This window comes from Nicotiana tomentosiformis, chromosome 2 (assembly GCF_000390325.3).
Source record: "Nicotiana tomentosiformis chromosome 2, ASM39032v3, whole genome shotgun sequence".
NCBI classification, from domain to species: Eukaryota; Viridiplantae; Streptophyta; class Magnoliopsida; order Solanales; family Solanaceae; genus Nicotiana; species Nicotiana tomentosiformis.
In genome coordinates this window covers 67,032,882-67,049,729 of record NC_090813.1, presented here as the reverse complement: position 1 = coordinate 67,049,729, position 16,848 = coordinate 67,032,882, and the positions used below count along the sequence as shown (strand labels likewise).

The 16,848-nt window shown below is 38.7% G+C and overlaps 2 protein-coding genes across 2 annotated transcripts; both read left to right on the top strand.

Annotated features, from left to right (window-relative positions):
* The first annotated feature begins 910 nt into the window (after window positions 1-910).
* Window positions 911-2,301, top strand: LOC138904973 (uncharacterized). Its single transcript, XM_070193468.1, has 2 exons — window positions 911-1,528; window positions 1,885-2,301. The coding sequence occupies exons 1-2, from the start codon at window positions 911-913 to the stop codon at window positions 2,299-2,301; spliced, it is 1,035 nt and encodes a 344-aa protein (XP_070049569.1).
* Window positions 2,302-4,254: 1,953 nt separating this feature from the next.
* LOC138904972 (uncharacterized) lies at window positions 4,255-4,872 on the top strand. Its single transcript, XM_070193467.1, has one exon. It carries the CDS (start codon window positions 4,255-4,257, stop codon window positions 4,870-4,872), a length of 618 nt encoding a protein of 205 aa, XP_070049568.1.
* The last annotated feature ends 11,976 nt before the right edge of the window (window positions 4,873-16,848 follow it).

The following is a 16,848-nucleotide window of genomic DNA, read 5'->3' as shown; positions in this document are numbered from 1 at the left end:
CTTTGGACCTCATCGCATGGGCCTATTTCCGCTACTAAATTATATTGAATGTTTTTTTTAATTAATATCTTCTTAATGTTGTAAGTAGTAAATTAGATTTGTTTCGTAAGTAGCACCCTCCCAAAGGGGTTGCTACAAGTTTTGGTATCAGAGCCTAGGTTTGTGATTCTGGGATTTTTGTTGTGATCGTACCTAATATTTTTGTTATTTTCTTTCTTGAAAATGACTTGGAGATTATAAATTTTAGCATACTTGTTTAACGTAATTTTATGTATTCCTTGTGCATATGCATCATATACATGTCCCTAATAAAATGTGATCTTATCTTTTATAGAAATTTTAATATGGCCTCTTCTTCGAATAGAGCTATTGAATCCGTTGATGAAATTCAAGCCCATTATAATGCTCCACCTCACCTCCAAGAAGGAGATAATGAGCCCTTACCTAACCTAAATCATCCTTGTATTAGTGAAATGAAGTGGGTAGTAATCCAAGAGCAATGGGTCATAGTACTCCTATTATGACTCCTCCATTTCATCAGATGGTTGAGTTCTTTCGTCACTTGGCTGGGACAATGTCAGAACCTAGTGAAATGAATTTTGAGAAGATGAGGAAAATAGGTGGATTTGAATTTGAAGGCACTATTGATCCCACGGTAGCTGAACAATGGCTCGAGCGCATGGAGAGGGTCTTTGAACAACTAGAGTGTACTAATGCTGCCAAATTTAAGTATGCTATCTCTCTTTTACAAAAAGATACCTATAATTGGTGGGTAAGTGTGCCAAATGTAAAAGCAAAACCTCCGGTGCTGACTTGGGATGACTTTATGAAAAATATTTGTGCGAAATATGTCTCCCCTGTCTATTGTGATGCTAAGAAAAAAAAGTTTCTGAATTTAAGATAAGGAAGTATGTCTATTGCAGAGTATCAACAAAAATTTCTCATGCTTTCTCGCTATGCTGGAGGTATTATTGATGGTGAAAGAGACAAGTGCAGAAGATTTGAAGAAGGTTTGAATGGTTACATTCGAAAGTCTGTGGCAATCTTGCAACTTGAGGATTTTTCCAAGCTAATTCCAGCTGCTCTTACTTGGGAAAGAATTAACAAAGAAGAAGCTAGTAGGAGAGAAAACAGGTTTAGGAAGGGTAATTCAGATTATGGCGGTCCATCCAAGAAGGGAAAATTTGACTATTCCAAGACTGAAAGTGCACAGAAGTCATCATATCATAAGCAGAATAAGCCAAATTTCTCTACTGCTAGTACTCCAAGTTATGTCCAAGGCAAAACCTATACACCTACTTGTGCACAATGCGGAAAGAATCACTATGGTGCCTGTAGAAAAGCGTCTAGTGCTTGTTTTAATTGTGGAAGTCTGGATCATAAAGTGAAGGATTTTCCTAATCCTAATCCTCTTTCTTATACACATACAGAGGGCTCAGTTCAAAAGCCTGTCACTACCCATTCTCAAGCTAATAGCGGTGCAAGACCTAGAAATGTACAAGCAGCGGGTTCGGGTGGAGCTAATCAGGCTAGTGGATCGAGATCTACTACACGATTTTATGCTATGAGATAGAAGAATTACCAAGATGTCCCGGACGTGGTTGTTGGTAAATTTCACTTATTTGGCATATCTATTGTTACATTATTTGATCCTGGATCTCCGCACTCTTATGTTTGCTCATTACTTGCATTTCCTGATACTTTTAAATCTGTAAGACTGGACTTTGATGTGCTGGTCACAAGTCCATTAGGTCATCAGGTTGTTGTTAACAGGATTTACCGAGATTGTCCATTCATGATTCAAAATCTGGTCTTCCCTGCAGACTTGCTTGAAATGCCCTTCCAAGACTATGATTTTATTATTGGTATGGATTGGCTCCATAGCTATATGCATTGGTTGATTGTAGGTTGAAGCAAGTGACTTTTAGAACTCCTGCATATTCACACATAGTAGTTCAAGAAGAGAGATCATTGGCATCTAATATTATTTCTGCGGTCTTGGCAAGGAAGATGATTTGTCAAGGTTGCGATGCCTATCTTTCTCATATAGTCGATACAGAATTGGGGAGTCCAAGTCTTAAGGACATACCCACCGTGTGCGACTTTCCTGATGTATTTCCTGATGCTCTTCCTGGGTTGCCTCCAGAAAGGAAGATTGAATTTCCTATAGAGCTTGTCCCTGGAACTACTTCTATTTCTATCAATCCTTATAGAATGTCTCCAGCTGAATTAAAAGAGTTGAAGGCTCAATTGCAAGAACTTCTTGAGAAAGGTTTTATCCATCCCAGTATTTCGCCTTAGGGAGCTCCTGTTTTATTTGTGAAAAAGAAAGGTAGCACTCTTAGGCTTTGCATTGATTACCGACAGCTGAACAAGGTAACAATCAAGAAGAAATACCAGTGCCTAGAATCGATGACTTGTTTGACCAATTGAAGGGTGCCAACTTGTTCTCAAAAATTGACTTGAGGTCTGGATATTTTCAGTTGCACGTGAGGGAGCAAGAAATTTCTTAAAACTGCTTTTAGGACCAGGTATGGCTATTATGAATTTTTGGTAATGCCATTTGGTTTGACAAATGCTCCTGCTGCATTTATGGATATAATGAATCGTGTATTCAAGCCTTACCTTGATCAATTTGTGGTGGTATTTATTGATGACATTTTAGTCTATTCCAAGAATAGAGAAGATCATGATAAACATCTCCGGATTGTCATGAAAATTCTGAAAGAGAGGCAACTCTACGCGAAGCTTTCCAAATGTGAATTTTGGCTAAGTGAAGTGGCGTTTTTGGGGCATATTGTATTAGCTGAAGGTATGAAGGTTGATCCTAGTAAGATTCAAGCTATTGTTGATTGGAAACCTCCTAAAACTCCAACTGAGATAAGAAGTTTCTTGGGTTTAGCAGGATACTATAAGAGGTTTGTGAAGGGCTTCTCTATTATAGCTTCTCCTTTGACCAAACTTTTGGGTAAAGACGCCAAGTTTGTGTGGGATGACAAGTGTCAAGAGACCTTTGAAAAGCTCAAATCCTTGTTGACACAAGCTCCAATACTTTCTTTGCTAGCTGAAGGGAAAGATTATATGATATACAATGATGCATCTCATCGTGGCTTGGGTTGTGTTTTGATGCAAGAAGGGAAAGTAATTGCTTATGCCTCTCGAAATTTGAAATCACATTAGTTGAATTATCCCACTCACGATCTTGAACTTGCTGCCATTGTTTTTGCCTTAAAAATTTGGAGGCATTACTTGTACGGGGAGAAGTGTCACATATTTACTGATCACAAGAGTTTGAAGTACTTGGGTACACAAAAAAAGTTAAACTTTAGACAACGTAGATGGCTTGAACTCATCAAATATTATGATTGCACGGTTGATTATCATCCTGGTAAAGCCAATGTGGTTGCAGATGCGTTGAGTCGCAATTCCCTTTGAAGTTTAACTCTAAGTCCTTTGCCTTTGCTTCTTGAATTAAGAGCCATGAATGCTTGTCTTTCATTTAATTATAATGATTCTATCATTGCTAATTTTCTAGTCAAGCTAGTCTTACTTGAGCAGGTTCAAGAAGCACAGAAGTTAGATGAGAAGCTTGTGAAACGGGTTGAAGAAGTCCAAAATGGAAGAGAATGAGATTTTACATTGAAGAAAGATGATACCTTATTTTATAAAAATATGTTGTGTGTTCCTAATGATGATGAATTGAGGAAGCAGATCTTGATTGAAATACATAGTTCACCTTATGCAATGCATCCTGGAGGTACTAAAATGTATCAGACCATCAAGGAGCACTACTGGTGGAGTGGTATGAAGAAAGACATTGCAGAATTCATTTTTAAATGCTTGGCATGTCAACAAATAAAAGTTGAACATCAAGTCCAAGCTGGTCTACTGCAACCCTTGTTAATACCTGAGTGGAAATGGGAAAGGATAACAATGGACTTTGTTTCTGGACTTCCACGCACTCAAATGAATCATGATGCAATTTTGGTCATTGTAGATAGACTAACTAAGAGTGCTCATTTCTTGGAAATCAAAATGGATTACTCACTAGAACGTTTGGCAGAATTATACATTAATGAGATTGTGAGGCTACATGGAATCCCTATTTCTATTGTGTCTGACAGAGGACCAAGGTTTACATCCAGATTTTGGTCTAGATTGCAAGAAGCTTTGGGTTCCACATTGAATTTTAGTACTGTTTTCCATCCATAAATAGACGGCCAGTCTGAGAGGGTAATACAAATCTTGGAGGATATGCTTCGAGCCAGCATTATTGAGTTTGAGGGTAGTTGGGACAAACACTTAGCCCTGATAGAATTTGCTTACAATAGTAGCTACCAATCAAGTCTATATGGGAGAAAATGTAGAACGCCTCTTTGTTGGAACGAGGTTGGTGAAAGAAAATTGGTGGGTCCTGAGATTGTGCAACAAACTGAAGATAAGGTAAAAATCATCAAGGATCGCTTAAACATTGCCTCAGACAGACAAAAGTCCTATGCTAATCTTAAGAGGCGTGAAATTGAGTATAAAGTGGGCGATAAGGTATTTTTAAAAGTTTTTCCATGGAAGAAGATTATGAGATTTGGCCAAAAAGGTAAACTTAGTCCACGATTTATTAGACATTATGAAGTGCTTGAGAGAGTTGACCCAGTTGCTTATAAACTAGCTCTTCCACTAGAGTTAGATAAGATCCACAATGTCTTCCATGTTTCTATGCTTAGAAGATACCGCTCAGATCCATCTCATGTTCTTCCTATTGAATCTATTGAGGTCAATCCTGATTTGACATATGGAGAAGAACCAATCCAAATCTTAGCGCATGAGTTAAAAGATCTTAGAAACAAGAGCATCCCCTTAGTGAAAGTTCTTTGAAAAAATCATTCTGGCGAAGAAGCTACTTGGGAGCAAGAAGAGGATATGCGAGTTCAATATCCACATTTGTTTAGGGACTAGTACAAGGTAAATTTCGGGACGAAATTTATTTAAGGGGGAGAGAGTTGTAACACCCCAAATTTTTACTAATATTTGTATTCTCGATTGAGCATCTTTATAATGGGGAGATATTTTACTTCGCACTTCCTAAACATGAAATTTACAATATATGAAAATTCTTTACTTTAGGTTGTGTTAATATTGACAAAGAAGTTCCATGGTGTTGCTATGTGTAATACTTAATATTATTTTGATGAATTGTTATTATTATACATTATATAATTAAGGTTTTGGACTGCCACCCTTTTGTATTTATCTAAAGATATTTAGTAGGTTGGGCAGCCACATTTTTCATATTTATCCAAAGTTTTTATATTTCTTTTGTGACATGCTTTTTCATAACCTCATCTCATTTTCAGTCCTTAATGCCAAAGAAAATCCCATCTCTCTCTCTCTCTCTCTCTCTCCTTCTTATCACCTCAAAAACTCCATGAAAACCATCATAAATTTTCACTAAACCAACCAGCAAAATTCGTTCTTAGTGAAGCTTAAGTTGCTCCTCTCTTTTGTGGTAAGTTACTAAACCCGTTTTTATACTAGACAGCTATTAGTGTTTTCCTCATATCCTTTTATATAGAGATCCGTTTTAAGTGATCCAAGACTTTCTATAAATCTACTTCATAGATCTATAACTCTTATGAAGGAACAAAAATCTGGTTTGTCTTTTATTTACACAAAAATAGGTGATGAAGTACGGGGAAGGTGCTGCCCAGATTTTCTGTTTTACAAACCCTCCCTGTACTACTATTAGTAATTTTAGCATAGAGTTTTGTACAAATTGATATGGGGGTGATTCAAGATGTTATGAAATGCTAAGACACATATCTACAACTGTAAAGAAGACCACACAGTCTAGTTTGTCCTTTTTCATCTTCAAATCTGAGTCACAATACGAGACAGTGATACTGTCCAGAATTTCCATTTCAAACATTTTGGGTAATTTTTACCAATATCATGTTTAGTTTGACATGTTAAATCACTGAAATTATATAGATATTTGATTATGTATTTAAGGTATATATACCCTTGAAAAATCTAAGGGGAAGTATTTGAGGAAGTGGACGGATTTGGTTTGTCTATGGCATAGACGATTCGAATGTCCTCAAGTTGTGGTTGAATTATTTTGTGGTAAGAAACCAAGGTTTGTGTATAAACTTTGTACTCTTTTTACTTGTTAGAATATTTTGAAATAACCTTATATTTTGTTTTTCTTGTCTTCAACTAACAGTATTGTATTCGTGTTATATCAAGTATTGCAAGATATTTGCTAAATCGCCTACTCGTACAGATTGTTTGATCATTTTGCATTCTTGTCGGGACTTTGTCCTTCTTGTGGCAGTGACTTTGTCACTCATTTTGGCATGCCTCTTGATTTAGATCTTTTGCCATCGTCTTAAATTATGGAACTTGTCCGTGTTAAGTACGAACTAGGAAGATATTTTTAATATGGTTCTTGATTCTCTTGACTATTGGGTTTTGACCCTACTTGATTTGGAGCTTCGGTCCATCTTGATATATGATTTTTCTTAGTGTGATGGCATGACATACACATTGGACGAAAAATGGATATTTGACAAACTCTCTTGGATTGATAGTATATGCTTTCTCAACTCTTGAATCTTGAACATTGTTATTGATATTTGGAAACACTTCAAGGGTTTATATTTGATACTTTTAATATATTTGTTCACTTATTTTAAATTATATTTCATTTGAGCTACCTATGACTGAAAATGGGAATTGGAGAAGTTAATGGCTCCAGGCCTAAAGTTTATATGCCACCAAGCTTTATGCTTAGCGATAGTTATTTCCTATCGTAGGTAATGTACGAGATGAAATTTGAAGACGGCCTTATGAAGTAGTCTTTTTGGGAGCACTTATGGAGATCACATTTGTATATGCACCATGGTTTTGTATAGTTTTCGGACATGTACATGATATATATGTCACACTTATGTATGTTATTTGGAGACTTGTTGGATCTTAAGACCAAAATCTTGTAACTTGGATTTAGTAACTTATTTTGTTATTTTAGGGTGTGTTAATAACTTAAGTCTTGTAATATACTAAATTTACACTTTGTCTTGTAAATATGTACAAAGGAGAAAACTAGTTTTCCTTTTTATACCCGATAATTTGAAATTTATGTACAATATAAACTTGCAGTGATGTTAAATGTAAGTATAATTTTGTTAGGAAGTTGCTTTAACATGTTAATTATTCAAAAACAAGGGTTATATCACCTTATGTTGATATTTTGACATTGTATTTTATTTTTATTTTTTTAAAATAAGTATAAAGAGTATTTTCAAAAATAAAAATATTGCACTTTGGACCTCATCGCATGGGCCTATTTTCGCTACTAAATTATTATGAATATTTTTTTTAATTAATATCTTCTTAATGTTGTAAGTAATAAATTAGATTTGTTTTGTAAGTATCACCCTCCCAAAGGGGTTGCTACATAGAGTCTGTACGTAGCTAAAGCATGTTTATGTCCGGTAGACTTAGGATTTTATCATGTAATATTTGAATTGTTTGAATTCATTCTGCTGGCTTAATTGATTGAATTTATAATTGAAATTGATTTAGAGTTATTGGCAAATTATTTGAGAAACGGTAAAGGCTATATTCACAATTATGCACCTGTATGTATGTTGTAATCACGTGACTCGTAATTCGATAAGTTTCTTCCTTTCTTGTGGAGCAGGCCGAACATCACGACAGTATAATAGATACATCTATGGTTCGTGCCGCTCGACCGTCGGCAGTGTATACATTATTCTGGATTGGGCCAAACGACCTCGGCATAATCGTGCGTTAATAGTGCATTATATCACTTACAGATTTACCACATTATTGTTTTGTGCTTCATATCTGCTTATGATTTGTTATATTGCTTTATTGGACCTCTAGCAAGTGTTGATGTCGACCCCTCGTCACTACTTCTCCGGAGTTAGGCTAGATACTTACTCGGTACGTATTGATTTACGTACTCATGCTACACTTCTGCACTAAATGTGCAAAATCTGACAGGTTCAATTGGTGGTTATCTTGGCGCGTAGGCACAGCCGCTGAGGAGACTTTATGGTGAGCTGCATTCTATAACGACCTGGTCAGTCATTTTGAGAATTTAAGTCCCGTTCGGCGGCATAAGGCCCTGAGCAGTTTTGTATTATGTTTATTGACATGCGTGCGTGGTTGAATTCAATTACCGGATGATTCGAAGGGATTTGGGACGCTTAGTCCCTAAAACGGAAGCTTAAGCCTTAGGATTTTGACCATTGTCGGAACTGTGTGAAGACGACTCTGGAATAGAGTTTTGTCGGTTCCATTAGCTCCATTGGGTGATTTTGAACTTAGGAGCGTGTCCGGACTGTGAATTTGGAGTCTGTAACTGATTTAGGCATGAAATGGCGAAAGTCGAATTTTTGGAGATTTTGACCGGAAGTGGACTTTTTGATATCGAGGTCGGATTCTGATTCCGTAAGTTGGAGTAGCTCCCTAATGTTGAATATGACTTGCCTACAATATTTTACGTCATTCCAGGTTGATTTGATAGGTTTCGGCATCGGTTGTAGAAATTTGAAGTTTCAAGTTCATTAAGTTTGAATTGGAGGGTGATTCCTGTTTTTAGTGTTGTTTGATGTGAGTTGAGGGCTCGACTAAGTTTGTATGGTGATTTAGGACTATTTGGTATGTTTGGTTGAGGTCCCGGGGGTTCGGGTATGTTTCGGATGCTTTACAGATTGAGATTTGGACTTCTGTAGTTGCTGAAGCTTTCAAGCTTCTGGTGTAATCGCACCTGCGGTGGGGTGCCTACATGTGCGAACTCACACATGCAGTAAGAGGAGCGTAGGTGCGGTTTGGTCAAGCTGGGTCTATGGGCACAGGTACGAGATTGGCCCGCAGAAGCGAAGCCGCATCTGCGAAAGATGTAGCGCTGAAGCGGACGGGGCCTGGAGCGTAAGGATCGCAGAAGCGGAAGATATCCGCAGGAGCAGGCGCGCAGGTGCGGCCCCTTGCTCGCAGATGCGGACCAGTCTCCTTAAGTCATTTCCGCACCTCCAAGGGTAATTCCGTAGGTGCGGCGTTACAGGTGCGGTGTCGCAGGTGTGACCGATGATCCGCAGATGCGGTAATGCCTAGGCAGAACCCTTTTAAGCGAGGCTTTGAGATATTTGGCCATTTTCTTCATTTTTGAGCTCGGGTTGGCGATTTTTTGAGAGCATTTTCGAGGTATTTCGTGAGGTAAGTTCCTTTGTGCTTATTTTTGATCAATAATCTTGCTTCCCCAATTATTTGTCCCACTAGCTAGTGTGTATTTAAGGTGGAATTTGGGAGTTTGAGGCTAGGGATTTGAAGAGTTTGATTTTGGGTTTTGAGTGGTCATTTGAGGTTAGATTTTGATAAATTTGGTATGGTTAAACTCGTGAGTGAATGGGCTTTCAGATTTTGTAATTTTTTCCTGATTTCGAGATGTGGGCCCGGGTTGACTTTTTAGGACGGATTTCAGAATTTTTGTTAAAGTCTTGATTTCATCAATTAGATTAGTCTATTATATTTGTATTTATGATATGTAATGGTTACCGATTGATTGAGCTTGGTTTGAGGTAAGTATCTTGCCTATCTTCGTGTGGGGGAACTACCCCTTAGGATTTGAGTCTTCTATGCTAATTGTAGTTCGTGTACGCGAGGTGACGAGTACATGCTTGGAATTATTTGTGAAAATTTGGCCTTTCAGGGTTCTTAGGTCCTTGTATTCACTGATTATGCAGTTGTTATGTTATGAATACGTCTCTTAATTACTAATTTCACCTCTACCTCCTTTAATTAGAATTAAATTGCTTCATGATCCGCCCTTGATGCTTATTTGAGTCATCTGTGCCTTAACTGATATTGTTATCTCTTCTATTGCCATGTTATATTTCCCCTAACTACTTATCTTTATTTGAAGTTATAATTGTCTCTTCTGTAATTGTCCATCCTTAATTGAGACTATGATTATCTTTCTGCTGCTTATCCTTAATTGAATTTGTTGTGTCTCTTTCGTAATTGCTCGGCCTTAAAAGAAGTTTAGATATCCTATATCTTAGTTGACTTGTCCTTATTTGGAATCATTCGACTTGTGTTATCTCCCTTGTTGTTGAACTGTACATTGCGGACCATTGTTACATATTACTTCCTTTCTTATTGAGTTGTTCTTATTATGACTAGCATTCTCTATTGTGGCCACTCCTTGTGAAATTATTTCCTCCATTCCCTTGAGTTCTGGAATTTCTGAGTTGATTTATTTACCGTACCCTTGTATTAGTGTTATTGTTATTGTTGTACTTGTTGTTCTTGCATATTTACTTTGGGACTACGAGGCGGTACCTCGGGAGATCCCCCTGTCTTGCATGTTTACTTTGGGACTACGAGGCGGTAACTCGGAAGATCCCCCTATCTTGCATATTTACTTTGGGACTACGAGGCGATACCTCGGGAGATCCCCCTGTCTTGCATATTTACTTTGGGACTACGAGGCGGTACCTTAGGAGATACGAGGCAGTACCTCAGGAGATCCCCTGTCTTGCATATTTACTTTGGGACTACGAGGTGGTACCTCGGGAGATCCCCCTGTCTTGCACATTTACGTTTGGGACTACGAGACGGTATCTCGGGAGTGCCCTTTATTGACATCTCTTTGTTATGGGGTTGCACGAGATTTCTGCCATGCTATTATTACTATTGATATTTGTACATGTGGCATGACAAGGCGGGATATATATATGTGGGTTGCGCATGTGGCGAGACAAGGTGGGAACATTATTATGCACGTGTCGAGACAAGGTGGGATATGTCAGGGATTGATTTGTGATGATTTGTAATGGCCTGGGGGCATTCTTGTTGTTGATATTTGTGTAGTGGTACACTGACCTGTGTGAGCTTTATCTTGTGAAAGTTATGAGAAAACATTCTACGTGTTGTCCGTTCGTTTCCTTATGCTCACTAGTTGTATGAACTATGTTAGGATACTTGCACAAGCATACACCTAGTTAAGCACTCTTATCGGATAAGAGGTTTTCTTGATATTGTTGAGTATAAAAGCACACCCTTGCTTACTTGCCTTCTATGTGAGAATGGCTCTATTTGGCACGCAAATCGTCGGTTCGGTTATGAGGTGTAATGAGGGCACATGATGCCAAGTGTTAGGGTTTAGGTATTGAGACCCGTGAGTTATGATTTGTCCGAGGTTTGATACCTCGTGGAGTTTGTTGACTCAAACCTGATGTGAAAGCGGTCGTTGTTGCTGTGTTATTATTTGTTCTTGTTGTACCTGTAACGACCCGACCTATCGTTTTGAGCTCTAGCACATCGTTCGGAGGTTTGAGGCCATGAGCAGCTTCACTTCAGGTATTATGACTTGTACGGGTGGTCGGGATTGAATTTCGAGAAGTTCGGAGTTGAATTGGAAAGAAAATTCTCATTTCGAAAGCTTTAAGTTGGAAGAATTGACTAAGATTTAGATTTTAGAGTAAACTGCCTCGAAATCAGGATTTGAAGGTTCCAGCAGGTTCGTATGATGATTTCGGACTTGGGCGTATGTTCGGATCGGGTTTTGGATGCCCCGGGAGCATTTCGGCACCTATTATGGAAGTTAGCATTTCGGAATAATTCCATAAATTTGGGTTGAAGTGCATTTCAATGTTATCGATGTCCGTTTGGAATTCCGAGTCTGAGAATAGCTCCGTATGATGATTCCGATATTGGGAGCGCTTCCAGAAGTGGATTAGAAGGTCCGTAGGTCATTTTGGAGTCGTTTGGCGAAAGTTAGGAAATTGATGGTTTTTGAGAAGTTTGACCGGAAGTGGACTTTTTGATATCAGGGTCGGATTTCGATTCCGGAAGTTGGAGTGGGTCCGTAATGTGAAATGTGACTTGTGTGCAAAATTTGAGGTCAACCGGACGTGATTTGATAGGTTTCGGCATCGAATGTAGAAGTTTGAAATTCTAAAGTTCATTAAGCTTGAAATGGGATGCGATTCATGAATTCGACGTTGTTTGATGTGATTTGAAGGCTCGACTAAGTTCGTAATGAGTTTTGGGATGTGTTGGTATAATTGGTTGAGGTCCCGAGGGCCTCGGGTAGATTCTGGATGGTCAACAGATCGAGTTTGGACTTAGAAGAAAAGATGAGGCAGCTGATATCTGGTGTGATCGCACCTGCGCAAAAGGGCCGCAGGTGCGAGCCAATGGTCGCAGGTATGGTTTGGGCAAAGCTGGGCATTGATCGCAGGTATGAAGGGTTGTCCGCAACTGCGAAGGTGCAGATGCGAAAAGAAAGGCGCATATGCGGAGTCGAGCTAGGCAGAAGGAATGCGCAGGTGCGAGGTTTTTGCCGCACCTGCGAGACCGCAGATGCAACGAAGAGGCCGCAGGTGCGGAAGTCGGGGCTGCGTAGTGTCTCCTTTAAAGCGAGGGTTTGGCACTATCTCATTTCATTTTCGCCCACGGGAGCCGATTTTGGAGCACATTGGAGTGCCATCTTCATCAATCATAATGGGGTAAGTGCTTTCTTCACAATTTTGAGTTAAATACATGAGTTTATATGGATTCGAACATGGAAATTAGTATAAATTGTGGAGTTTTTGGTAGAAAAACCTAGAATTTGGTATTTTCAATTTTGACCACGAATTTGGGCATGGAATTGGGAATAAATCATATATTTGAGTTCATAAGGTTATGGGTAAAGTTTATCTTCAAAACATTTTGGAATTCGGGCACGTGGGCCCGAGGGTAATTTTTATTGACTTTTCGATCGGGGTTAGAAATTGTTATAAATTGGATTATATTGAGTATTTGAGTATATATTAATGGGTTTGCATAATTATTGGCTAGTTATGGAGCGTTGGGCATCGATTTGAGTTGATTGAATGGCTTGGGAGCCGATTATGGAACTTCGAAGCGAGGTAAGTCTCCTTTCTAACCTTGTAAGGGGGAATTAAACCCATAGCTAAACTAAATTATTGTGTGCTCTTATTTGTGGGGGCTACGTAAGCACGAGGTGACGAGAGTCCGTACGTAGCTACTAGTTATGCCTACGTCCGGGTTGTTTTAGGCTCACATCATGCCTTGTTGATATTGTTATTGATTTATGTTTATTGTTTGCCTTGAGAGGGAGCAAGATTGAGTCTACTTATTAAATGTTTTGAAAGGAGTTGAAATTTAAGAACTTAAGATTTAAAAGGTTTCATTTGAACTTCGTAATTCCGAAAAGAATTGAGGAATAATATAATAGCTGAAGAAATCTATGTGTAATCGCGTTGCATGTATGATTCGCGAGCGGGGTAATTTTCTTAAAACGCTACAAGCTGAATTTCCCTTATTTTGAATAGAATCAAGAAAGAAATATGATTTTAATGTAAAATTTGTATTTGACCGCGTCGCAAGTATGATCCGCGAGCGGGGTGATTCCTTAAATTTATGTTTGACCGCGTCGCAGGTGTGATTCGCGAACGGGATAATTCCTTAAATTTACATTTGACCGCGTTGCGTGTATGATTTGTCAGCGGGGTAATAGATGCATCTATGGTTCGCACCATTCGACCCTCTGGCAGTGCACAGTTTAAATATTTGTTGGATCGGATCGTACGACCTCGGCATGATTTGCACATGATTGTATTGCTTGCCTTGAAATTTATAAATAATGATATTGCCTCCTCGGCCTGAGTCAAATTGTTAAATAATGGAAGATAAATTTGGAGATTTCTTAATTATAAAACAAAATGCTTACTTACTTCAAAATATTAAGCTTGCAACCATTCATATAATCCATGCTTAATTATATCATTGATATCCTATTTATAGCCCATAGTAAGTATTGAAGTTGACCCCTCGTCACTACTTATTCGGGGTTAGGCGGGATACTTACTGGGTACGCGTTGATTTACGTACTCATACTACACTTGCTGCATATTTTTGTGCAGGTACACATATGTTTAGCGGCCTTGTGGGTGCAGAGGCGCGATTTTGGAGGGGACTTAGGTGAGCTGCATTCTATACGACGCTCCGCAGCCAGCAGAGTCTTCTTCAGAGTATTGTATTTTCCTTCCTGTCCAAATTTGTATTCCGGATATTTATTGTATTTTATTTTAAATTCCTAGAAAAGGCTCATGCACTTATGACACCGCGTTTTGGGATGATTATGGGATGTTCAATTTTGAAATTGGAAAACATTGTTATTTATTCTGTAAATTCATCTTTTACTAGATAAATTAAAGTAAATTTACGATTACAAAAATATTAAAATAAGAATTTAATTAACTATTTAGTGTTGGCTTGCTTGACAATGGTGTCCGGCGTCATAATGACCTCTAACGGATTTTGGTTCGTGACAACCAACCTCAACGGATCGAGTATGGACTTGGAAGAAAAGATGAGGCAGCTGATATCTGGTGTGATCGCACCTGAGCAAAAGGGCTGCAGGTGCGAGCCAACGGTCGCAGGTACGGTTTGGGCAAAGCTGGGCAGTGATCGCAGGTGCGAAGGGTTGTCCACACATGCGAAGGTGCAGATGCGGAAGGAAAGGTGCATGTGCGGAGTCAAGTTAGGCAGAGGGAATGCGCAGGTGCGAGGATTTGGCCGCACCTGCGAGACCGTAGATGCGACAAAGAGGCCGCAGGTGCGGAAGTCAGGGCTGGGCAGTGTCTCCTTTAAAGCGAGGGTTTGGCTCTATCTCATTTCATTTTCGCCCATGGGAGCCGATTTTGGAGCACATTGGAGTGCCATCTTCATCAATCATAAAGGGGTAAGTGCTTTCTTCACAATTTTGAGTTAAATACATGAGTTTATATGGATTCGAACATGGAAATTAGTATAAATTGTGGGGTTTTGGGTAGAAAAACCTAGAATTTGGTATTTTGGATTTTGACTACGAATTTGGGCATGGAATTGGGAATAAATCATTTATTTGAGTTCATAAAGTTATGGGTAAAGTTTATCTTCAAAAATTTTTGGAATTCGGGCACGTACGCCCGAGGGTGATTTTTATCGACTTTTCGATCGGGGTTAGAAATTGCTATAAATTAGATTATATTGAGTATTTGAGTATATATTAATGGGTTTGCATAATTATTGGCTAGTTATGGAGTGTTTGGCATCTATTTGAGTTGATTGAATGGCTTAGGAGCCTATTATGGAACTTCAGAGCGAGGTAAGTCTCCTTTCTAACCTTGTAAGGGGGAATTAACCCCATAGGTGAACTAAATTATTGTGTGCTCCTATTTGTGGGGGCTACGTACGCACAAGGTGACGAGAGTCCGTACGTAGCTACTAGCTATGCCTACGTCCGGGTAATTTTAGGCTCACATCATGTCTTGTTGATATTGTTATTGATTTATGTTTGTTGTTTGCCTTGAGAGGGAGCGAGATTGAGTCTACTTATTAAATATTTTGAAAGGAGTTGAAATTGAAGAACTTAAGATTTAAAAGGTTTCATTTGAACTTCATAATTTCGAAAAGAATTGAGGAATAATATAATAGCTAAAGAAATCTATGTGTAATCGCATTGCATGTATGATTCGCGAGCGGGCTAATTTTCTTAAAAAGCTACAAGCTGAATTTCCCTTATTTTGAAAAGAATCAAGAAAGAGATATGATTTTAATGTAAAATTTGTATTTGACCGCGTCGCAAGTATGATCCGCGAGCGGGGTGATTCCTTAAATTTATGTTTGACCGCGTCGCAGGTGTGATTCGCGAGCGGGGTAATTCCTTAAATTTACATTTGACCGCGTCGCGTGTATGATTCGCGAGCGGGGTAATAGATGCATCTATGGTTCGCGCCATTCGACCCTCTGGCAGTGCACAGTTTAAATATTTGTTGGATCGGGCCGTACAACCTCGGCATGATTTGCGCATGCTTGTATTGCTTGCCTTGATATTTATAAATAATGATATTGCCTCCTCGGCCTGAGTTAAATTGTTAAATAATGGGAGATAAATTTGGAGATTTCTTAATTATAAAAGAAATGCTTACTTACTTCAAAATATTGAGCTTGCAACCGTTCATATAATCCATGCTTTATTATATCATTGATATCCTATTTATATCCCATAGTAAGTGTCGAAGTCGACCCCTCGTCACTACTTCTTCGGGGTTAGGCGGGATACTTACTGGGTACGCGTTGATTTAAGTACTCACACTACACTTGCTGGACATTTTTGTGCAGGTACACATATGTTTAGCGGCCTTGTGAGTGCAGGGGCGCGATTATGGCAGGGACTTAAGTGAGTTGCATTCTATACGACGCTCCGTAGCCAGCAGAGACTCCTTCAGAGTATTGTATTTTTTTTCCTGTCCAAATTTGTATTCTGGACAGTTATTGTATTTTATTTTAAATTCCTAGAAAAGGCTCATGCACCTGTGACACCGGGTTCTGGGATAATTATGGGATGTTCCGTATTGAAATTGGAAAACATTGTTATTTATTCTGTAAATTCATCTTTTACTAGATAAATTGAAGTAAATTTACTATTTCAAAAATATAAAATGAGAATTTAATTAACTATTTAGTGTTGGCTTGCCTGACAGTGGTGTCCGGTGCCATCACGACCTCTAACGTATTTTGGGTTGTGACAGTACCTGTGATTTCGGATTTAGGTTATGTTTACGTTCACCCTTCTATGTAATTATTATGGTATTCCGCTGATATTTGTTGTTGTCCTTTCCTATTGCAATTATTGTATTGTTAGTCGTATCGCGTAGTCTTTATATAGATATTATTCTCTGTTGTTTCTATACTTATACTTGGTTCAAGTCATTTAGTCCAGTAGGTGTCTTGATTGTTCCTCGTCACTACTCCACTGAGGTTAGT